This window comes from Camelus dromedarius, chromosome 18, assembly GCF_036321535.1.
Source record: "Camelus dromedarius isolate mCamDro1 chromosome 18, mCamDro1.pat, whole genome shotgun sequence".
NCBI classification, from domain to species: domain Eukaryota; kingdom Metazoa; phylum Chordata; class Mammalia; order Artiodactyla; family Camelidae; genus Camelus; species Camelus dromedarius.
The window spans coordinates 1-25,199 of NC_087453.1; the positions used below are offsets into that span (position 1 = coordinate 1).

The following is a 25,199-nucleotide window of genomic DNA, read 5'->3' on the forward strand; positions in this document are numbered from 1 at the left end:
AAAGCTGGGCTGGTCTGACAAGATAACTCACAGGTCTAGGAATGTGAGGGAGAGGCTGGGCTGGGCTAACAAGTCTGAGTATTAGAATACTGATCTGAGTTCTGCTGGACTAACTTGTAAATCTAATTTAATTAGTGTTGGTTTGCTGTTTATGTTTTTTGCTAGCCAGCTGGATTTTCAAAGATACATATCTGGCTTTGGAATGTTGGTTTGCTGCCTCCCCGCCTCCACTTTTGTGATGATGATGTTGCTAAAGTTGTTCCATGCCTATTGGTACTTTACCCTATAAAACCTCATGCGCACATCTTGAATGGGCTCAGAGCTTTGGAGCAGAAGCCCCTCCGAGCCCGCCGGCGTAATACATCTGAGTACTCCAACCCTCCAAGTGGTGCTTGTTTCTTGACTGGCCTGTCGTTTCCGTAACAAACTAAGCCCTCAGACTAGACTTCAACAGCGCCCTCGTCGTAGTTCTAACCTCGCAATAAAAGCTAACCATAGCCCTAGACCTAACCCTAACCCTAGACCACCTACCCCTAGCCCTCTTATTAGCCCTCAACCTTCTAACAGAGCTATCGTTGTAGCTCTAACCAAACGCTAACCCTAAGCCTAACCCTCATACGAGCCCTCAACCAAGACCTCATCGTAGCTCTAACCTAAGCCAAATGCTGACCCTAACCCTAGCCCTAACCTTAGCCCTAACAAGAACCCTAACCCGAGCCCTCAACATAGACCTCAACATAGCCCTAATCGTAGGTCTAACCCTAACCCTCTAATCCTAACCCTCACCCTCACCCCAGCCCTAGCCCTAACCCTAAACGTAACCCTAACCCATAACTCCGAACGCAAACCCCTAACCCTAGCCCAAGCCCCTAACCCTAAATTCTCCAGGCACTATTTGGGAAGATCGAACTTTCTTCCTGAGTCCTCTGGGGTTTCATTGTTTTCAGCTCAAAATAATCCGCATGTCAGAATAACATTTTGGAGTGGCAACTTTTGCTCCCCTACAAAGGCATGCAAAACATCTGCCAGAAACTCGAGATACTTACCATTCAGACCCTTGCCCTAAAATACCTCATGACAGCCTATCTACTTGTTGGACCCCACCCTAAAACAGCTCTGATTTTAAGGAACTTTCTGACTCACGTTAGAATCCGTCACATTACTCACAGGGCAAATTTTAACAAAACCATGGCTGTATGTCTATAAGCCCCTGACTCCTTCTCCCCAGAATTTTTTCAGTTTTACCTGCATCTGTTTCTTCATTTGCAACTTTTTTTTTATTGTGCTTTAAATTTTTTTCTTCAAATTTTTCATACAGTTTTTAAAAGTTACTTTCCACATTTACATTTTTTACAAAATATCGCCTATATCCCCGTGTTGTACAGTACATCCTTGAGCCTCTCTTATACCCAATACCTTGTACCTCCCACTCCCCCACCCCATTGTTGCCCCTCCCCCAACTCTGGTAACCTGGTAACCACTAGTTTGTTCTCTGTATCTGTGAGTCTGCTGCTTTTTTCTTGTATTTACTAGTTTGTTGTATTTTTTAGATTTCACATGTAAGTTATATCATACAGGACTTGTCTTTCTCTGACTTATTGCACTTAGCATAATGCCCTCCAAGTCCATCCATGCTGCTGCAAATGGCAAGATTTAGTTCTTTTTATGACTGAGTAGTGTTCCACTGTATCACATCGCGTCTTCTTTATCCATTCCTCTGTTGATGGACACTGAAGTTGCTTCCAGGTGTGGGGCTGACCTGTCCCCATGTACCAGCAGCCCAGGATGGTCTCAGTGTTTCTCCTTTCTCTCTGCAGGGGCTTTTCCCCATAAACACCCCAAACCTTTAAAAACTATGGTGTGCCCCTAAAACTGTGCCCCATAGGGTTAACAGAAATTGGTGACTAATGGAACTTCTTGAGCTTGTCCTACAGAACACTAGGCAAGGGTCCAGCTTATTAAAAATCCCTTCACTTGTAACCTGCCTTCACTGACCAAGCTCACCTTAATTATTTTTTGACTCCTTAACCACCCCTATAGATAATGCCTCTTGACATCTGGGTTGCTGTAGTAACAGGGGCTTAAATTGTTTTCCAGGAACTTGGAGTAGGCTCCAGTTCAAGCCAGCTAAAACTAGTTGCAACCACTGACCTTAAAACTGGGCCTGCACAGGTGTCTGGTGACGTCTGACGAACAACCAATCAGGGCCCAAAACCACCACCCTCAGACTATGCTAAGTGCCTCCACCTTCAAACACACATGTGACTCCGATACCTTTCCCCTAACTCCAATCTCCTTTCCCCTACCTCCAATCTCCTTTCCCCACCCCTAAAACCACCCTGCTTCCTCATCTCGTAAGTATCTCAGGCCCCTCGCCTTCAGGGAAGTGGCTATGATATTTGTTCTCCTGGGTCCTCGTTTGGCTGTCTCGTGACCTCAGCGTCTCAGCATCTGCCTCCTGTGTGAGGGGCAGACGAGCTTGGTTTTGAAACACCGTAAGAGCGGGCTACTTTACCCGGAGTCGCAGAGCAGGGGTGCTCTTATAAAATATATCCTGCCGAAGGAACTACACGAGAAAGTAGAGAGACACCCCGGGACAAAGGCCAGAAAACCAGGCTTCTGTGCTCACTACTGAATGCAACATCTCTGGGGAAGCAGGGAGGCTGCAGCAAACCTCCCCCCTGCGCACTCGAGGCTGTAATCTGATGTGGTTACAGAAAGAGAAAGCGGCACAGACCATCTGCAATGTACTCCAGCCCCAGAAAGGGCGCCCTCACCCCACCACGCCAGCACCCTGATCTCAGACTTCCGCCCTCAGAACTGTGAGAAACAAATGTTTATTGTTTACAAGCCACCTAAAATACCCAACTGGTGTTTTGTTACAGCAGTCCCGAGGAACTAAAATAATCAGCAGTGATGTTTAGAAAATTTTGGACTTTGAAACGGAAAAAGAAAAAAGCTCATTTACAATTTGTAAGTCCAGACCATAACCCTCTGACCTTCGACCCTAAATCCTGACCCTGGCCATGCCTAACCCCAACCCCAACCCTAAACCCTCACCTCGTCCCTTGCTGCCCAATTACCTTGTATTTACCCATTTTCAGATTAGAAAATTGTGCCAAAAAACTACCCACAGACACTTGTGTAGTCAGAGCAAGCCACTTTCTCTTTGGCTATTCCAAGTTCCTGTGTTTAATTATGTGTGCTAGAATGGTACAGAATTCAGCAAAAACACAAATAATGAAAGAAAATACATGATTTGGGGGGGGGGGGGCGGTTAGTTTATTTTTTAAAGATTTTTGAAAAAAAGAGTATGTAGCCCAGAATTTCAATTCCACACAGGAAACAGAAGCAATGCCAAGAAGTCTCAGGCGTCTTCACTACCTTTACAGGTACCCTTTGTGTACTGGCTCATGAAAATCTTTTGTTTCTAATTTCTTCCATTAATTCCCTGGAAGTTCCAAACTGGCAAAAATGTTTTTAAATACACAGTTGATTTCTACATTACCTACTCAATATTTATAAATTTATTTGTTTTGTCCATGTCTACGGCTTTACTACTTTAGGACAAAACTCACATATGAAAATACAGACCCCTCAGAACACAGCAGTCAGCAGTTGTCTAGAATGTGGTTTACAAATACAGAGCTTGCAGCCAGCACAGACTATACATAATTCATCTATTTGAAAACAGAAGTAGTGTCCCACACCAAACTCTGGTGTAAGATGCTTAAGCACACGAAAATTCACTTACGATTCTCCTTTATGTTTACAAGATAAACAGCAAACCACTGCACATATATTATATCTATATATTTTTTAAAACAAATTCTGATCTAAAAAATCACAAACCAACAATACATAAATACAAGATGTTAGGAAAGGTTTAACATACATAGGGGAAAACATGTCTTACGCACTGTAGAGAGTTTTTACAATCTAGCATAAAGGCAAATACGGTTTTGGAAAAAAAATGAAATCCATATAGGGGAAAATCAGTCAAGCCACCTAATAACAGATTTCATAGATACCATTTATTTAATATTATCTCCCAAACGTCCACGTATTGCAGAGGCCTCTACAAGTCAATCAGAATAATGTCAATAAGACCTGCAAACTGAAGTGTCAGCAGATAAACAGAACTCATGCTCCTCCTCTGAAAGAGGTTTGACTTCCAGTTAAAAAGCAGGTAAACACAACTATGAAGTAAATTTCTTTACAACAGCTTAAATTTACACATCTAGGGCAATTCAGACGTTTTCCCAGCTATGCACGCACACAGTGTTCTGTGACGAAATGACTCGGTTACTAAAAATCAGAAGCATAAAAGGTAAAAAATATAACTAGAACTCAGTTAAGCTGGTGAAACCAGAGACACTGAACCCCAGCAACACCCATGAAGCTAAGGGATACAATTAATCACAAACTCTGGACGATGAATCCTCCAACAGCACTGATTCTGGGTTTACTGTTAACATTTCATACTGGTCTTTGGGTAAAATTAAAAAGTCTGAAAAGAACCAATGTTTTGGAAGAAGCAGTATCACCGGTAAACATGCTACCACCTGCCTGACCTGATGGCTTTTTCTTCCAGACCCGTGACCTGATGAAGGTAGAAAGTTAGGCCTGGAGAAGACAGTTTCCAAAGTCACTGAGAGTTAAACTGTTCTAATGAAATGGAGCTACTAAAATACATGTTTGTTCTTAAGAAAAACTACAAAACTAATGAATCTTTTTCTCCAGAATTATAAAAGATAAAATCTACCAATCAGTATTACAATGATTACAGAAAAATAGCCAACTGAATTTAAAAAAAAAAAAAAAAAAAAAAAAAGGTTCGGGCTGCCTGTCCTATGGCCCCCACCCTACTTCCTGCAACCAGCATCTTCCACCTGTGCTGAGGACTAAGCAGGCAGTACACCCGCTACTACTGAAAGTAGGATCAACAGTCAGCCCTGACCCTGGGGGGAGTAACACAGTTCATTACATTCGCTTTAGTCCTCAGGATATGCTCTGAGGCGTTACCCAGTACTGGTTCTTTTAAAGGTAACAAAACGTGTCAGGAAAACACTCCTTGGAATTCTTCTGGAATTCCAGAAAGACACCTGGCACTTGGATACTTAAGTTCCTCCTCCCACATCACAATTTTTCTTTCTTAAAATTACAACTGACGACTCGCATTAAGATTTAATTAACTTTCTTAAAATAAGGGAAGGCTTTTCAACGTCTCCCCCTCTAGATAACTAAAGGTTCAGTGAAACTCAGTGCCAGAAATTAAGTGGCTGATACGGTAAAATTCAAACCTGGACACAGGTGTCCCACCCAGAAGAGGTTTTACACACTTATGCTTTGTCTCGCATTCTGTAAGCAACACAGGTTAACTTCAACCTCAGTTTTCACTTTTGATGCAAATATGGGCACCTCCCGTGAGAGCAGGTCAACAGCCGTCTCCATGCGAGACCGCAGCGTTTCCTGAGAGCGGAAAGGCACCCCTTCTCCAGGAGATCCTCCCCCTTCTGAGAACACGTTCTCCCTACAACTGCTTTCGTCGGTCAGACTATGTTTAAAGAAATCAGACCAATGAATGAAACTCTAGAGGACAGTCAGGAACAGACCAGAAGCAGAAACACAGAGTGTGGAGCTGCTCCTTCCCCGCTGCACCTGCTCCAGGCGGCCCTCGGGGCGGAAGGCCGCCTGTCCCCGAACCACAGACTTACTTTTCCCTGTAATAAAGCAGGTAGTATTTCAGGGGGTCTGGCAGCGGGAGGCTCAGGACCTTCTCACGCAAGAAGTTCACCGGGGGGTCTGGCTTTGTTTCTGATGGGGTTTTCACCTCTTCTTCCCGCCGGTCCTCCTCCAAGTCTTCACAGCTGGTATCATCAGAGGGGTTGGAAACCCGACTGGCAAAGACCTCCTTGTCCAAAAAGACAATGGTTTCCATGCGGCGGCGGCGAACTCGCCTCCGTTTGAACTTGGGAGTGTTCTTCAGCCCATTTCCGGCTTTGTTCACCGTTTCCTGGTGAATGACCTTTTTAATGGTGCCCCGGATGGCAATGCGTGCCAGGTCCTGGAGGCTGCGAACTGCCAGGGGTGCTGTGGTACAAAGAACGAGACCGTCAACGTCCCTACACGTCTGAGAAGACCCTGCGTCACCTTCATCCACTGGCACATTTACAAATACGGTGCGAGAATACGGGTGTTCTACGTAAATGTTAACTACTGCTCTCATCTGCATTCACACGGTAGGTTCCAAAGATATTTTCAAATACACTAACCCTTAAACGAGATGAGAAAAGGAAGCAACATTGCTCGCCTAATCAATCAGTGGTAGAATAAAAACCTGAGTCATGGTTTTTTGGTTCTCTGGCAACCAGTTTCATTACCCTATTCACTGTGATCACTGAGGCATTCCGTCTCATCCTCACACAGACACTGCAGGGCTCCAGCATTCTTTTATCTATTTTAATTTTTCATAGTACCTTAGAAATTTAGTATTTGTTCCTTTTTTTATTACAACAGAGACAGAGCAGTTCCAAAACATTTTTAAGAAGAATGAAAATCTCAAACCACATAAAGGAAAAATAAAATCCGGCAATTAAATTAAAGCTCAACTGAATGGAGGCAAGACACACGTGGTGACATACAGGCTTTTCTGAGGGAAAAGAGTTACAGGGATTGTGTGTTTAAATACATTAAACTGAAAATCAGCATCACTCTTTACTTCCCGGGACCTAACTTCTCCAAATAACAACCTACCCCATAGGGAGGCTCCTACGCTGCCCAGGTCACAGGCCCCCACCTCTGCTGCTCTGCCCGCTGCTCCACCGTCCCTGCTCCCTCCTCCAGGACATCCGGCACTTACCCGCTCCTGAGCACCCCTCGTGGCTTCCAACTCCAAGGCCACAGCCTTTCCTCCTCTCACCCCCCCCCCCCCCCCGTGCTGTTGTCCTGAATCGACTCCTTCCCAGGCCAGGTCTCCCACCTGCCAGCTCTGGCCCCTCCAGCTCTCCCCCAAGGTGTCCCCTGGCCCAGGTGTCTCTTGCTACCTCTTCCTCATCCACCCAGCCTAGCAGTGCTCCCTTGAGAGGCCCCCTCTGCATACGCCTGTTAGTCCTCGGCTTTACATCCATCCCATGGCTTCAAGTGATAGAGACTAGCCAAAGGCTCCCAGGATTCTCATCCAGTCCTGACATGTGTCTGAGCCTCCCACAAACCAACACCCAAAACAGAGGGCAGACACCCCAGGCTCCCACATCCTTCCTCAGAAAGGCCCCACGTGCCTGCTTGAGTCCTCGCCACTGTGGAGCCAGGCATCTCAGTCTCCGTCTTTATCTCCTGCCCGGAAAACTCCAACAGCCTCCTAACTGGTTCCGGCCTCGGTGTGAGAGCTGCCCCTGCCTACCTGTTCAGCACACATCCACGCCCTCACGACTTCTATACGCACTGTCTCCACTCACGGTTGTTCTACTCCATTGTCTTCACCAACATGACTTTCCTGGTCTAGAAAACGCTGGCCCAGGAAGATAAAGTTGCAAGTAATTGGACAGTTCACCTCAGGAGCCCTAAACAGCATCACATGATGTTCAACAGGCCACAGTGGCACTGAGCCTTGGCCCCACCGCCCGCACCTTGGGGTGCTTCCACATCGCCATGATTCTCACCCAGATGTGATCAAGCCCCCACACCAAGACACATCTTCAGCCAGACCCCCAAAAAGCCTCACAGATCCCCAGGTGTGCCCTCGCCTTGCGAAACTCTGCTCAGGCTCTGGAAGGTGGTGCCCGGCCCCACTACCCGCAGCCAGTGTTTGCTCAGTTATTCTGGTGGGGTTTTCAGAGAGCACACTGACAAACTCGTCCTCCCCTTAAAAAACATGACAGCACTCTACATGATGAACTCAGGTCTAACCCTCCTCCCCATCTAGCTCCTCCAAAGACCCCACTCTGACCACACCGGGGCATCCACATCAGGCACTCGGCCTCTGCTGATGCTTCTCTCTCTTTCTTCCCTCTTTAGGTAGTTCCTTTTCACCCCTGAAGACCAAGCACAAACGTCCTGAAGTAACCCAGAAGAGGCTAAAATGGGTTATAATTTTTAAGTGCCTAAAAGTCACTTATGAAACTTTCCATTGGGTGGAAAATGCTCCTTAACACCGAAAGGCTCCTTATGAATTTTACTTCCCGTCAAATCTTAACGTAAAAAGATCTAAGGGTCGGCAGGCTCCTTGTACTTACGTAACTGGACGAGCCTTGACTTCCCCGGCTCTGAATGGCAGGGCTGGATCAATGGAGCAAAAGAAACGGCCAGAATCTTTTTGGTTTCCCAAGCAGAAGGACCAGTACGAGTTATCTTAGTCAACTACCCCAAAGACAAAAACGAGAATATTCAAAAAGTTTGACTACTGGTAGCTTACATGTAAATACAATCGTTCCCATATACAATCTAAAAAAACACAGAGACGCTGATAATGAAATGACCTGACAATACGGGCTCTCTAATATGATATGACATGAATTACACATAGCTTATTGATATTCTTGCAAACACGTTTAGCCTGAATATACTCAAGCTTCTAGTACAGGAAATACATCTGATACAGAAAGAGGTTAAAGTTAACAAGAGAGGAGACAATCAGATAAGGAGAGTGGGGATTCTGATATGACAAATTTCTTGGACTCTCCAAAAATGTCAATGTTGAGGGAAACATAAGGAGACGGGGGCTATTCTAAAGCAAAAGTCATCCAAGACATACACAAAACCACCTGCAATGCTTCAACCTAGACTGAACCCTGGGCTGTCGGGCTGTCGGCTCTGGTGGACGGGACTGTAAAAAGACCTTCCTGCAGTGACTGGGAACTCATGACTCCACCAGGGGGCAGAAACTATTGCAGCCAGTGCTGCTTCCTTCAAGGTGGCCTGCCACCTCAATGTGCAGGAGCTCACTCTCACTGGCGTGGGGTGCATGCGAATATGCTTAAATGAGCTTCCCAGTGACATCACCCCATGACATGCGGAGTCAGCCAGCTCACACACCGCAGTGCAGGGCATCAAAGAGTTCTGTGAATCATAGCAAAGGGGCACCAGGAGGACCAGGTCAGACCCCACAGTCCTCCTGTGTGTTCTGTGACTGAGCCCGTCTCCAAATGGCCCAAACAGGTCACAGTCCTATTTCTGGTCAGCTTTGACACGCCAAGATTATTGCTCTCTTGTCTAAAAATATCTAAGCCAGCAAATCCTCTAAAAACTGAGAATCTGTGTCCTGGATCTTAGAGCTGGAAGAACCGAGTGGCCATGTACTAGATGAATTAGATAAACATCATCAACTTACTGCATTCTTGTATACCAGCAAAATCTTTTTTTTGAAAACCTTTTCTTAAAAGGAGAATTTCTAGTTTTAATGAAATATTTGAGTATAATCAGTAAACTACACATCCCTCTGTCCTGTTCTACATAAGCTAGTGAAAACTGAACAGATGTCTTCAGTCCCCAAAGTAATCCAGACGTTAACACACGTCCAATAAAGAAGTCCAGTTATTTCTGCAATACAACGAAGATTTCGAAAGTCACTTATAAGTAAACATGTATTTAAAACAGCATTTTGAGAAAGAGGAGCAAACGTGGCGACGTGAGCCTTGTCACACAGGACGAGCTACTAAACAGCAGGCAGGACAGTCAGCAAGGCCTCTGGCCAGCAGCTCTTCCATGCTGAGAGCACTGCCCTTGAAACGACAAACGGCAACAGTTAAAATATAGAGGATTTGATCAAGCACTTCCGGAGGAAGTCCTGGATATAGACAAAAACTAAGAAAAAGAATATCCACAGAACAATATATGCACAGGCTCTTCACAGCAGCACTGCGCCTAACAGCAAAAGGCTAGAAAGAACCCAAATGCCCATCAAAAAAATTACATTTTATATATCAACAAAAATTTTTTAAATAAACAAAACAGGGCCAAAAAAGAATTCCTAGTTAGAATGAACATCAAATACTTAAAACAATAAATGATGTATAAAACTTAAAACTACCATTTCTGGGTGGGTGGATGGAGTGTAAAAAAGGGCATGCACCTTCACTGAAGGAGGTTATCAAGAGATGTGTTTGCCTCCATCCTTTTAAATGAAAGAGACCAAAAAGAAACCAAAAAACATTTTTTAAAAAGTTACCTACAGGTGAAGGGAGCAGGGTGGAGGGGACACGCGTGGAGGAAAATTCTGAGTACCCCTTATTTAGACTTTGGACTCTAACTACTTTACACAGTTATGGTACCTAAAATGTCCATCCTTCAAAACTGAACAAAAAGCAATCAAATGAGCCGTGTCAAGCCAGTGCCATAACTTCACAGGGAAGCACCATTTCCAGTGACATTAAGTGTAACAACTGTACGTCTCCAGTGGAACATAAGGACAAACGCACCACACCCACCAAAAAAAAATTCTGAACCAGTTTCAGATCAGAAATCAGATGGCCGATGATGACAGTGCTACACACTGCAGACAAACAGTGCAAGGGGGGGGGGGGGGGAGGTCAGGACTTGCAGCGAGAGAAAGGTAACACTGACGTAAGACTGAAAAGGTGAGAAAAACCCTCTGGTCCTGATTCTGAGTTGGAAGTACCAATGGGGATTTATGGCGTATTTTCTCTCCAAAACAACAAACCATACAAAAACGCGTGCACATGTACGCAAACTTCCTAGCTATTGATACAGCATCAAAGATTACCCACAACGTGACAGATGTGGTCTCTGGACACCAATTCCTACTGAATTAAAAATGAGAATAGGAATCCTCAGAAACGGTCAATTCCAAGTTGGTGGTAAAAAAAATTATACAAAATAAGTGTGGAACATCTTTTCTTACCAGAAAGCAACACAGCTCTCAGAGACGACTGAGGTTGTATCAGAGCCCAAAGGCCAGTTTGGGGAGGCTCCCACTGGCCAAGGTGGGGCAAGCTGAGCTTCAGTAAGAATCAATACAATGATTGAAATATTAAGTATGCTTAAATCGATGAATTCCTTCTGAAACTAAAAAAATCAAATAAAACCTCATTGGTCACTATCTTTAGCAGATGCTAGAAAACCAGTTATTGAGAAAACTGGCCAACAAAGGTTATGTATGAATCAGAATTCTCCTTGTAAGTAACCCTCAGGGCAACCAAGTAAGTAACGAGGGCATTTCTCTTTACGTAAGCATTCTACCTACTAAATGAAGAGAAACAACAGAATCAGAATGATTATTCTGCAGCCCTTAATGAAATACTGGATCAGGACCACAGTCACGCTGCCGGCATCAGAGAGAAACGGCAGGCGTGACGCCTCACACACGGAAATACGTCATGATCCTGGTGAGGACTCCTGCACCCTTTCTCTCCCCCAAAATAAATCACACCAGAACCTAATCAAGTCTTCAGATCCAACCACCAATTTATAGGGGATACAGAGGCCATAAAGAAGAATCTGCAAAACATCACCACAGAGGAAAGTAACCTCCAAATCAAGGCTGCAGGAAACTGAAAGACTAATGACCTGATTTCTTTAACAAAAAGACTGCAAGAAAATAGTAAAAAAAGAAAGAAGGAAAACTTACAGATTAACAAACACTGAAGAGCTAATCAACAAAGCACAGTCCATAACCCTAAACGGAGCCTCATTCAAATACCTATTCAACCCAATATTGAGCACAATCAGGAAAATCTCAAGGCTGGTTGGACATTTGAAGATATTAAGAAATTACTATTAATTTTTTAGGCTGATAATGGTTTTGTGATGCTGTTTTAAAAAAAAAAAAGAGCCCTTACCTTTCACAGGTACAAACTGAACTATTTATGGATAGTTTTTTTTAATTAAGAACATTCACTACAGCCTTTATATCAACAGTGGAAGACCACACACCTGACGAGCAGCTGCAGGATCGGAGGGTGCACTAAGGCGACACTCCAACAGGCTGCCACGCAAGCGCCAAAAACGACGAGGTGGGACGCCAAGCGACCTACAATCATACTCACGGCCTCTGTTACTAACACACCTTGACTTCTAAACCACATGTACAACAGCCTTTTTTTAAGAGGGTATAAACTAAGAGAAAAATGCTACAAGAATCACACACTAACAGTCACTAGGGATTGTGAGCAGTTTTTCTTAATGTTCATCTCTTCTGGATTTTCCAAAATAAATGATATGATTACTTTTCAAAAAAAGTGAATTAAATGCCAACATTTAAAAACTGGAGAAAACTACACCAAAATGCACAATCTTCTAATGGTTATCATTTCTGTTTTCCTTCGTTCTTTGTGACTGAGAAATTCTTCCTGACCAATTCATGTCTAATTAACTTGCTCATTTATTACAATTTGTTTTTCCCAGTGAAACACAGTATCTAAAATATACAGAAGCATGCGTGGACAAACATACTTGGACAAGATTCCCACCAAGCAAGGGATTCTAAAGATACTCACCACCATGGAATTTAAGTCGGACAAACGGTCAGAACAGGATTACTCTAACAATTTTTTATACATGTACAATAATTCTAATACTAGAACAAGCATGACCGAGTAGTTACGGAGGAGGGGGAAGAGGAGGAGGGAAGAAAGGAGGAGGGGGGGAGGGAGGTGGGTCAGGGCCCATAGTGCAGGCTCTGGGAGGCCCACCTGAGTCTGTCCCGGCCCACCCAGGCGTCTTTGTGACCTGCACCTGCCTGCTTCACCTGTGAAGTGGAAGGAGTGGTTACGAGGGTCACAGGGGAGATGTACGTCAACTCCCCAGAACAGACCCTGGCGGAGGGGTGAGTGAGCAGAAACGTGGGGTACAAAGGGTCTGACCTTCTCCTCCAGCGGCATGACGAGGATGCCCCCGACTTTGAGCAGCCCCTTCATGTAGTCCTCGTGCTCCTTCTGCACGCCGGCCCCGCAGTACACCCGGTCATACTGAGAGCGGTCCGGGGAGATCTCCAGGCAGTTGCCAGTGACAAAGGAGGGTTCGCAGAAGTCAAACCTGAGAGTGAGAACGTTTTCCACACCTCAACACACCACAGTGCAGCAAGTCTACACAGCACCTCTATGCTAAACACAGTCCATGTTCTCACTGCACGATCCCACGGCAATTTAATAAAATTAGAGCCAGAAGCCGGCAGCCAGAATTCGGAACGGATTATACCGTTAATAAGCAGAACCCTAGAAATTCCAAACAAAATACTATGAAATTCGGTATCATAACCATGATCCAAGCTTAAATCACCCAGGTGCCAATCATCACTATCTTTGCTGTTTTTATTATCTTATTATCTTTTACTATTTTATTCAAGATCTACTAACTGAGTGAAATGAGGGAAAAATATATTTGGTTTTTCTAAAACTTTTAGTCCCTAAAGTAAGAACTTTAATGCCTTACTTTAAAAATGGCAAGATCTAGTTTTATGCTACCATTTAAAGACAAACGCAACAATTCTGTTTTAGAAACAAGCAGATGATAAAATGTTGTCTCTACTGGAAACATGAAAACTGAGAAAAATAAACATTCTATTTCCTTCTCTTACTATATTGGTGAGGAATCACCTTTACGTAGGTATCATGGTTAAACAAACTTAAGGTCCCCAGAAACAAAAGATATTTTTTAAATAATTAGAACAGATACATGTATCTCCCTGAGTCTCTGTCACGTAAATGTGAGGACCAATAAACTGGTTTCTTTCCGTCTAATCCCAAGTTGAAGCTATAACTGACAGCAGGCCTGTGGACAGACTTGACCTCACTTGTCAAAGCTCTCGCTCGTCCTGATGAAGAAGTCTAGCTTCTGCTTCGCATATTCTGTTACATCTGAGTGAAGTTCCACCCCGTGGTTCACACCAAAAGGACCTGAAAGTTTCAGGATGAGGAAACACTTAGAATCAGGGCAAGGACTCTTACTCTTCACTCTGTTACCTCATCAAATGCAATGCTTTTGGCTTACATGCACACCTACAGAAATTCACACTGTTGGGCTTAAGTCGCCCAACCTAATCTCTAAGCACTCAGGTGAGCGTCTGCTCACCACATCGTAAACACTCTTCCCTATAACATTACCGACTCCCAGCCCCCTAAGTCTGGGCCTCTCTGTTCTCAAACTTCCAAACAATCATTTGAAAATGCAAAAAAGCAAAGTCTGAAACCAAAAGTTCAAGTCCTTACTAATGAATTAAAGAAAAAACATGTGTTTGCAAACAAACATAGGCCTGTTTTCCATCAAAGGTATCCCCAAACACTCAAGATGTGGGCATTTCAATAATCGTCACAAAGTAGGTTTTAATCATCACCATCCAGAAAAACCCCATAATTCCAAAGTCACAATGAAACATTTTTTAATCAAAGGAAATTTATCAGTAATTGGATATAAAACTGTGAGAAAAGTTAGGAGACCACTTAGTGATGAAAATGCTCCCTCCGCACACAAAAGCTTCGGAGTTCAATCGCAGTGAGAACCACTGACTCAAACAGCTGAGGTGACTCTGTGTTGTCAGAATCCAAGCAGGCAAGACCACCTGCGTGATGGGGGGCAAGGGCAGTGCCCACCCCTCTGGAGGGTGGGGTCCTCCGCGCTGGGGGGCGCTGGCCGCAAGAACCTCAGGCACAGAGTCTGCCCTGCACCCTGTTCCGAGGGGTGCCTGCGTGGAGGTGGATGTAAAAACTCACCAAGTTCCACATTTCAGGCTTGTTAGTTTACTGCAGGTGAGTTATCCCTCAACTTTACAGAACTCTGCATGTGAAAACGATCAGGACATACAGGACTTTATCCAGAAGACACACTGAAGTCACAGTGTAGCAAGCAACCCGAGAGCCCACCAGAAATACCAGTTAAGTGAGCACCCCTGTGCTCACGCATGCCTGCCTCTCGACACGTGGGCTCAGTCTGGTCCTTCCTAGTGTGAGAGCCGCCACCCCAGGCCACGGCTTCCCTGGCCCCCGGGCCCCTCACCTGCCCCCTCAACACCTGTCACACACCAAGCTGCTGCGAGGACTTTCTCCCATCCAACACACCCTACTTGAGAAGTCACATTTCCACTATTTACAACATCAGATTCAAACTATTCCACTTTCAGTCCCCACTGCTCTCTTGGTCACTTGCCGGAGTTGGAGAAAATTTGCCTTTATTTCCCACTCATCATATTTTCAACAGCCCCTCACCCTGTGTCAGACACAGTTCTAACGACAGATACAGGACACAGTCCCCGTTCCCAAAGAAGCTTCACACTAAACAGAGCAGTAACACACACCCCCTAACCCGCCGCAAGAGAAGGAGACTAAATGAGGAGGAAGTCCAGGGCCTCGGGGGAAGGGGGGGGGAGGGCAGGATGGTGGCACCAAGGACACAGCACTGAAGCCGGTCCCCACCCCACCCCTAGGCAGACCAGCTCCTGCACACACTCTGCTCCTGAATCACACGCACTTTGGGTTTAGCGCACGCGCCACTAGCTCTGAAGTAGGGGTCATGCCCTCCCCTTGCCCATTAAAACCCCAAGAAACGAGTGTCCTGAGCAAAGGAGAGGAGCCCACAGAATGAGCACACGAGTGTGACAGAAAAAGGACAAAGTTCAAGGCCAGGGAGAAGGCAGCTGGGGTCAGAAAGAACAAGGACCCCTGCGTCAGAAGAAAGACTTCAGGCCTCACATTTGCAGGCACTGGGAGGCCAACAAGGTTTTCACCCTGGGGTGATCTGCAGGAAGCAGTGCGAAAGGTAAATAAACCACAGCGGGGGCCCAGGACACACAGCAACAGTCCAGTGCGTGCAGCCTCCCCTATAGATCCCAGACGTCTACCTGTGAAGGCGGACTCTCAAGTTACCTCCTTCAAATACATCAAAGCAGTACGTAGTACCCATTTCCACTAAAAACACAGCTTTCCTTCCTTCAAATGCTCCTCCCCCAACACCTAGTGAAATTCCCAGGAAAGGAGGGGCTCAGAAAAGAGAAGCAACACCACCAAGTTGCAAGCCGTCTCTTTACAACTCAAGCGCAGCATCACTGGAGGTTTATCTTAAGTCATCTTTTCCGAAGCATTTGGTTCTTTCAACAGCATTTATGATCCGATCAGTTTGATGATCCGTTCCCCCTTCCCCAAATACCACCTATCCTTATAGCTCCTCCAACTTCCCAGCTCCCATAAACGGAATTATAATGCACTAATTCTAGAATGATGGCTCTCTTCGCAAAGCAGTCTCAATCCAAATTAAGTTCAAAAAGCATTTAGCTTAAAAAAGATACACGTTTAATAATCTGAGGGTAGCAAATCTAGCCTAAAACCAAATGATCAAAATCTCAAAACTTCACCAAGTTCCAAAGTATATGAACTTAAAAACAAAAGATTTCATTCCATATCCACAAAAAGCAACTGTTACTGCTAAGATTTTCTAAAGCAGCTGTAACAGCTACAAAGAAACAAAGTCCTGATGTACCTGCCAATGATTACATACAACTTTTAAGTTGTTACTTTAAATCTCCAATATTCAGAATCTTACAATGACTTGATAATAACATTAAGATATTTAAGCCAAAAACTTTGCTATTTCACACACCCTATCTGCTCCAACATCCAAAAGGATGCAAACCCCCAGCACCCAGCACCCAGGGTCCGGCCTCTGCCCCTTCCACCCGAACCGCTGCAGCAGCAGCTCCAGCCCACCTCCTCCTCAGAGCTACCCTGGAAAGCACAGATCAGCTCCTATCCCTCCACTCACGAAACATTCCACCTTGCTCAGAGGGAAAACAGACGCCTTCCCCCGCTATCACATTTTGCGCAATGCTGGAATTCAGTAAATCCTGTTGTCTGATCATGTGTTTCAATATTAAAAACGGCCAGTTCCCATGTACAGTCTCACAACTTACTTGTTTGTGAGACTAGGCTAAGTGGCTTCAAATAAGAGAATTCATGAAACCCTTCCCATTCCTGGAATTCATTTAAAAATAAGCAACTTACAGGTAATAACTCTTTTAGTATTAAAACAACAAAACAAACAAAAACTGCTTGAAAGAACTTTAGCTCCCAGGGGACTTCAAAGTTGATGATTCCCTGTTTAGAGACAGAATGAGAGGGCAGGTGGGGAGCTTGTATTCATCAAGAAATCACCGCAAGGCCCAGATCTACACAATCTCCAGGTCCTCCGCTGTCCAAAATGAGGGTGTGCGGAGTAGACACTGGTGGTGCGGGCGGGAGGGACGGGGAACAGAAGGGGTCCCTCTGGAAAACTCAGGGCCCTCCCGCCACCACCCACCTGTGACTGAGTGGACAGCACAACGCTGGGAAGGCCAAGGGCAGGCCTCTCCTGAACCGAGACAGAACCAGACTCACCGAGGATAAGCCCCACCATGGAGCTGAGGTAGCCAGTGCCACTGCCCAAGTTCAAGAACGAGAGGCCGGGCTGCAGGTCCAGGGCCTCCATCACCTCCGAGTAGATGCACGGAGCAGAGAGGTGGATGTTGCCGTGCTTCCACGCCAAGTCTTTATAGGCATTTTCCTTAAATTCCTCCAGATAGTAATCTGCGCGGTCAACAGCTCGGAAGGCCTGCTCCACCAGCTCAGTCCGGATGTACTGCGCCTCCTTCAGGTTGTCTATCAGCTCATCATTGTCCTCGCCGGCACTCACGGCACCCCCCATCCTCACACGCGCGGTGGCAGGGCTGCGGCTGGACCGGTGTACAAGGAGCCGAGCAAGTGAAAGGTCAGAGCAGAGCAACAGAATCCTAAACACATACCAACCTCAGACTCCGAACTCTGAAAATACAGATGGAATATATTTGGTCAAAACCCACTCGACTCTTCTCCACTCCCAAGGATGCCAGTTTCAAAACAGGAAAAAAAAAAAACTCAAAAAAAAAAAAATTTGAAACTCAACCATGTCCATCCAGAAATAAGTTTGTACTTTATAATATCAACTGAATACAAGTGAACTTGAGATACCTAAAACTTAAAGACATCATTAATGAATTCAATACTTCACTTTTGAAAGTCACCATTTTAGAAAGTTCAAGTATTCAGGATCAAAATCATCTTGAATGCTGACCCATCTTAACAGGGATATAACCACGTATGGCAAAATCATTGAATGCAAACATGAAGAGACAGTAAGTATGTCTATAAAAATTCATGCTAATATTAACTTCTTTGACTATTTCAAGCGCTGTTGATCTTTTTCTTGGAAATAAATCTTTAAAAGCAAAAAAAATTTTTAATTCGGGTAAATAACAAATACTAAAAAGTTATTCATTGTTCGTTTGAAATTCAAATTTAACTGTTGTCCTCTGTTTTATCTGGCAACTTCACATCCACATCCACATCAGCATCAAGTCAGACAATCCATGCAGTCTTTGACTTGGACATCCTGACATACAAATTTCAAGCAAAAACAACATCCATACAAGTCTCTTCCCCGATGGAACAGACTGCGACAAACTCCTTATTGTAACAAGTACAACATGTGTTTCCAGGCTACAGCTTAGGAGCAGGAGAAGCCGCTACCACAACAGCCGAAATCCCTCTGAAGGGCCTGCTGTCCAACCTCCCAGCTCTTTAACAATAAAACGTGCATTTCTTACCTTCTTCCCAATTGCCTTCAAGAAGAAAAACTAACAGCATGTGTTCCCCTTTGAGCCGACTACTAACATACAAGGAACATTCATCTAATTCATCAAGGAAAATGCCCCTTCATCTGTAGAGGTTTTACTCTTCCTAAACTATAAAAATATATTTTCCAAGTTTATACTTACCCCACGTAACCTTTACTTCACATAAGATGGTAATGTTTTACAAAACATTTGATATAAATTGTTGGGGGATGAAGGAAAACACCAGACATCACATAAGCTGACTGTTTTTCTGAGTCAGGACAATGTCCATAACACTGTACTTTCATTATTAACGTTTACACCTGTTTTCCCCCTCACAATCCTGGGAATTCTACCAGCGGAACAAGAATCATAAAGAAATACTGAGGTTAGAGATTCCATACACACACCCCAAGCACAAAACTGGCAATTGTGGTGGGAGAGGTGTTCCCAGGAATGAAAGTAATGAGAAGGATGAATCTTCATCTTCACACAAGAAGAACACAAAATGTGTGAACGGTGGGGCTTAATGTTCTTCCACTGTATGGCTAGAACAGTTCATCCTCATCATCAAGATTTTAAAGGTGAGTATTAGACAAATCACCAGGACAGTCCAATTGTTAGACTGTCATCCCCACTTTAAGCTGTTTCAGAGCCCTTGCTATGTTGCAGTTCATGGCCAGTTAACTTAGATGGGATAAAGTGCTAATGAGGTCAAGTCTAATCCTGGATAAGCCAACTTAGTCCTGAGGCTAAAGTCTACACCCCTAGCCTAGGACAGTAATCTCAAAATTTGGGTCACTAGTTAGAAGTAGAGTCATATTTGGCCACTCAAGGGTCTACTGAGGAAAAGATCTGGTGACCACATATGCCACACAGCGGCTCTGAAAGCCAGCTCTACCTCAAAACAAACCAAATGCCAGTTGGGCATGTTCCATTTTCTACGAAGTGTTGAATCCGTAGTTTCAACTTTGCCTCACTTTGAAAGTGTATTCCACATGCAAAGGCTAGCTTTTTTTTTTTTTCATAGCAGCACCATTTATTTTTTTAAAACATTTTCTTATTGAGTTATAGTCATTTTACAACGTTGTGTCAAATTCCAGTGTAGAGCACAATTTTTCAGTTATACATGAATATACATACATTCATTGTCACATTTTTTTCGCTATGAGCTACCACAAGACCTTCTATGTATTTCCCTGTGCTATACAGTATAATCTTGTTTATCTACTCTGCATATGCCTGTCAGTACCTACGAATTTTGAACTCCCAGTCTGTCCCTTCCCACCCTCCTACACCTTGGCAACCACAAGTTTGTATTCTATGTCAATGAGTCTGTTTCTGTTTCTGTTTTGTATTTATGTTCTTTTTGTTCTTTTTTTTTTTTTTTTTTTTTTTTTTTAGATTCCACGTATGAGCGATCTCATATGGTATTTTTCTTTCTCTTTCTGGCTTACTTCACTTAGAATGACATTCTCCAGGGACATCCATGTTGCTGCAAATGGCATTATGTTGTTGTTTTTTTATGGCTGAATAGTATTCCATTGTATAGATATACCACATCTTCTTTATCCAGTCATCTGTTGATGGACATTTAGGCTGTTTCCATGTCTTGGCTATTGTAAATAGTGCTGCTATGAACATGGGGTGCATGTGTCTTTTTGAAGTAGAGTTCCTTCTGGATACATGCCCAGGAGTGGGATTACTGGGTCATATGGTAAGTCTATTCCTAGTCTTTTGAGGAATCTCCATACTGTTTTCCACAGTGGCTGCACCAAACTGCATTCCCACCAGCAGTGTAGGAGGGTTCCCTTTTCTCCACAGCCTCTCCAGCATTTGTCATTTGTGGACTTTTGAATGATGGCCATTCTGCAAAGGCTAGCTTTTTGTAAAAATAGCTACGACCTTTTTACAGGCACCACCTCCAGTCACGACCTCATTTTGGCTTCACATTATGAGGCAAAATGGGACTAAGAAGTTATTTTGCTCATGATCACACACCAGTGTGCAAGAAGAGGGCTGGCACCGAAACCCAGGACTGTCCAGCCAAAGGTCACACCAAATACAGCCTTAAAAATTCTCAAGGGAGCAAAATTCTTTAACATAGAATATGCTGGTAATCTCTCTGTCCAAAATGAGACAAAATAACTATGTGGTAACCCTATGTGTTGCCACTGGTAGGGTGCACATGACCATCTGTAGATCTGATGTTATTATTAACTTTGCCTGGTAACCTAACACTCGCCCTCACAACTGACCATCAATGTCCCGCCACCAAAAAAAAACTGACAAAGGTGCAAAGGTACCCTTGCCAAACCAAATGTGGGTCCACAACCCACTCACGTCCACTTTTCCAAAGTAATGGCACATCATTTTTTGGATGCTGTGCTTGATTATACTTTGCAATCCTTCACATACTTCATTACCCTGCAGTAAATGGCCACAGCCCAACAGGACAACCAGACGCTTACTGCTCCTTCCAAAAACAACTGCAAGGGCACAGTGAGGAAGAAGGAGAGCAGCAGCGGGCTCAGGACTGATGACTGAGAAGTCCGCGACTGTGGTGAGGTTAACACAGCACGAAGCCCTAACAACAGGGGTCAGGAGTCAAGCCCACGCTGGGTTTGTCAGAGTACACGTGGAGGGCCACGTTCCCACCTGAATGTTGCTTATCAAAATCAGGGCAATGTGGACAAAGCAATTCATGTAGAAGATGAGCTGGGAACTAAAACCACACCTCCTGCCTGAGGAACAATGGAAGAAACTGAGGTATTTTTCATCTTGAAAACCAGAACTCTTACAAGGAAATGCAAAGGGATTTTTTTCAAATACTTGAAAGGCTGCCAGCGTATGCACTGTTCACTGGCCTGACAAAGCCAGACCAGAGGAACACACGTTAAAGAGAGAGAATTTCTACTGAACACACAGAAAAGCTTTCTAACAACCAAAACTGCGAAGACCAAAACGTTCTCAGGAGGATTCCCCAGGCCAAGCACAAGCAGGGGGAGGGCCCAGGCGCTGAACCCCACCACCTCCAAGGTCCCCCCTCACCCGAGTGTATGGTGCTCTTTCCCCCAGGCAGAGCCATAAGCTCTGAGATGTTTACAGGCACCCTTCAGTCTACTCCACGCCAGTAGCAGGGCTATTTACTTCAGCAGCTCCTTGAGCAAAGGGGGGGGGGGGGGAAGAGATGACCTTTTTGAGGTGCAAACATCAACTCAAGAGGCCTGTGCCCTCGCAAACAGCAACAAAACACAGGCACCAAGCCAGCGGGGGAATGTGGAAGGAGAGAAGAGAGCAGGGGGAGGAAAAAGGAGGCGGAGGGGAGGGGAAGGGAAGGTGGGGGGAGAGGGGTAGAGAAGGGGGGAGGGAGGGGGAGAGGACGGGGGAGAGAGGAGGCCAGGAGAGGGGAGAGGGAATGGAGAGGAGGCGGGGTGGGGAGGGGCCGAGAGGACACACCGCCCCCGGCCAAGGGCGGCGGCGACCGTGACTCTACCTCCTCGCTCGGCCAGCCCGCGAGAGCGGGACCTGGCTGCTGGCCGCGCCTGCAGCTCCTCAAGCGCCCCTCGTCCGTCCGCCGAAACGCTACGCAAGCTCGACCTCCGCCGCCGTAAATATCCGCCGTCCCACTGCGCCTGCGCGCGCTACGGCCCAACTGCGCGTGCGCCCCGACCCAGCCTTAAAGGGGCGATGGCGCCGCGGTGGGCCCCACCCCGACGTCGCTGCCGACCCTGCGCTTGACAGGGATGCGGAGGTCGAAGGTGAGCGTTGTCACTTCCCGCCCCACCGCGAGCCAGGACCTAGCTGCGAGCAGAGCAAGCCGGGCTCGCTCCCGTGGAAGTAACATTCCACGAGGGGGCCAACAATTGAGGAAGAAAGGAAAACAGAGGTGACGGACAGTAACCCAGTGGCGGTGGCTGTTGTGGTTTCTGTGACACCGAAGGGCCATTCGAGCGAAGATCTGCAGGATGAGAAAGATCCAGCGGTGTCAAGAGAGGGTCCAATGGCTACAGGCCACAGAGAGCAGAAGTGGGTGGGAACCCCAGGCCGTCCCCACACCTGCGAGGGGTCCACGCCGGCCCAGGCCTGCCCGCTCACCCTACTGGGCTTTAGCGGGCTGCTGCCTCCCACCCTGCGTGTGGTGCGAGAGTGGGTGAGGGTCGCAGGTGGACCTGATCTCAGAGCAGGAAGCTGTGCTCCACAGCAGCTGGCTTGGAGATGTTCTTGGCCAGGCAGGTGGCCCCCGCACAGGCTGTCTGATCAGCCCTTCCTGTGAGAGTGGTCTGGACATCAGTCCAGTGACCTTCAAGGGACCTGCCTCTGCGTTCTGGCCCACCGGCAGATCCTCAGTGTTACCTCCCCAACCACCCACAGCCGCCCTGGGGCCTCCAATCTTCTGCCAACTGGTGCCACCATCCCTTTGTAGCCAGCCTGCCCAGTAAACTCTGGAATCTGCCCGTCTTCCTTCTGCTTCAGACCAAACCTCACACAGGTTTTCCAAGTGAGTTTTCAGCAGCAGAACCCTTTCCTCAAACACAGTCTTATGGGGCACCCCAAGCATTGCTGCCCTGGAGAAGAAGACTTGGGTCCCTCCTGCACCCACATTCCTCCCCTGACTTGAGCTCCACCTGGGGGCGTGGTTTTCACCACTTTCCCTGGTTCTGGGGAAGGCTTGCTTCTCCTTTGGTGGTCCACAGCCCTGATCAATGGCCCTTTGGTTGCCACCAACCTCATGACCTTCCCACTGGCTCTCAGAGTCCTTCCTACCTGGGTGCCTGTGGTTTCCTGTGACAGTTTCAAATTGCAGAGGCCCTGGAGCCATCCTTGACCCTCTCCCTGCTGGGAGGGGATACCCCTCATACACACCCTCCCCCCCTTAGCCTTCTTCCATCATCTCTACTGGGCCATGCTATAGCCTCTTCAAAGGGCTCCTGCCTCCCATCCCACCACCCCTCCCCGGGCTCTGCTGAGTGGTCTTCCTCATATATGCCTAGTATACATAATAGATAACATACCATCGGTATTCATCTCCCTAGAGTGTCATGCTAAGCACTTTACACAGGTTATTTCTGGGAAGTAGATACTAGCGTGCCCCCCGAGGAAAAGAACAGCCCCGACAATGGGAGTTGGCCTGGCTCTCGCAACAAGGCCCTGTGGCTCTCCTGCTGGACATGGGCATCTTGCAGAGGAGCTTCACAGCGATAAAGGGAGACAAAACAGGGCCACGTCATAACTGTGTCAAAGCACAGACCAAAGCCAGGTCCCTGTGCCACCAACGTGCCCTCTCCCAGTCAACAGCAGTGAGCCCTGCTCCTTGTCAGTACAGCAGAGCAGCCCTCTGCCCTGTCCCCACAGATATCATTCACTGAGTTAATCCTGCTTCCTGACAGGAGCCAGTCCGGTCAAAGCTTCCCTGTCTGTAAAAGAGATGTCAGTGTCCCACCAAAGGCCATCAGACACACCTATAGTTGGATGAGCCGGGATTATTTCTTGTCCCAGGGAGTGAGGTGCACACCATGAGGAGCTGTGAGGTGTCTCTGGCAGGTATTGGGGAACCTTACTGAAGGCTGTGGGCTTCGGTTGGGTGACTTGTGGGCCACCCATGGTTGACAGATCTGGAAAAAGAGTCCCCAGCACAGGGACAGGCGTGCAGAGCCAGAGGCAGGAATGTATCCAGTATTCATGTGGTTGGAGCCACATTTAGGGCTCTGTTGTCATTGTCCTAGAGCTGTACTAAGACTTCCCTTGGTTCAAGTGGCGCTTTTTATTTTAAGGGTTGTGTGTGTGTGTGTGTGTGTGTGTGTGTGTGGTAATATATAGATAACATAAAATTTGCCATTTTAGCCATTTTTAAGTATACAGTTCAGCAGCATCAAGTTCATGCTCCTTGTTGTACAACCATCACCAACATCTATCTCCAGATTTTGTTCATCATTCCAAACTGAAACTCTGCTAAGAATCTCTGACCAAGATGGAGTGACAGAAGTTGGACTTGCCCTCTTTGCTGAAACAACAAAGAAATAGACAAAATATGTGAAGCAACAGTTCTCAGGACACTGGACATTATGTAGCAAAGCTCAGTGACTCCTGTGAAATGCAAAACCGATGGGCTGAGCCCTGCAATTGCCACCCCCCCCCGCCCCCACCACTCCAGGCTGCAGTGCAGAGCAGGGGCCCAAGCAGAGCCTGGAAGATGCCCTGACCTGAGGAGATAAAACTGAGACTGCAGGGCACAGGGCAGAATGCTGGTGGGGAGAGAGCTACCTTGAACAGGAGCTTGGGAGCTGCAGGAGACCACTCCAGTATCCTGTAGAGAACTAATCAGCACCTGTATGTGAAGAAACAACCCAAGTCCAGGGAAAGAATCACCTGGAAGGATTAGAGGTAATGCTGCTCACAGTCACAAGGCAGGAAGTGGTGAGGCCCCCATCAGCCAGACTGGAAAACCTCCTGGTTCAGGCGACATTGGGTAGACTGCACAGAAAGTCCTTGCCTCAGTATTGAAGAATAATTAGCCCCAGACCGGGCACTGCACAGACCCCACCTAACAGATTAAAAAAAAAGATTTGAAAGAATCAAACTATATCCTTCTAATTGTGCCCCAAAACAAATCTCAAGAATAGTTTTAAGA

The 25,199-nt window shown here is 46.1% G+C and overlaps 1 protein-coding gene across 3 annotated transcripts; it reads right to left on the reverse strand.

Annotated features, from left to right (window-relative positions):
- Positions 1-3,258: 3,258 nt before the first annotated feature.
- PCMTD2 (protein-L-isoaspartate (D-aspartate) O-methyltransferase domain containing 2) lies at positions 3,259-22,193 on the reverse strand. Of its 3 annotated transcripts, none has more exons than XM_031433346.2 (7): positions 22,065-22,193; positions 17,316-17,738; positions 13,748-13,850; positions 12,819-12,990; positions 8,235-8,358; positions 5,718-6,093; positions 3,259-4,308 (listed from the first exon to the last, which is right to left on the reverse strand). In XM_031433346.2, exons 2-7 carry the CDS (start codon positions 17,620-17,622, stop codon positions 4,251-4,253), a joined length of 1,140 nt encoding a protein of 379 aa, XP_031289206.1. In that variant the 5' UTR covers positions 17,623-17,738; positions 22,065-22,193; the 3' UTR covers positions 3,259-4,250. The 3 variants fall into 3 exon arrangements, with proteins under 3 accessions (XP_031289206.1, XP_031289207.1, XP_064352922.1); XM_031433347.2 differs by having other exon boundaries at positions 17,316-17,650; positions 22,065-22,185; XM_064496852.1 differs by having other exon boundaries at positions 17,316-21,729; positions 22,065-22,185.
- Between the last annotated feature and the right edge of the window lie 3,006 nt (positions 22,194-25,199).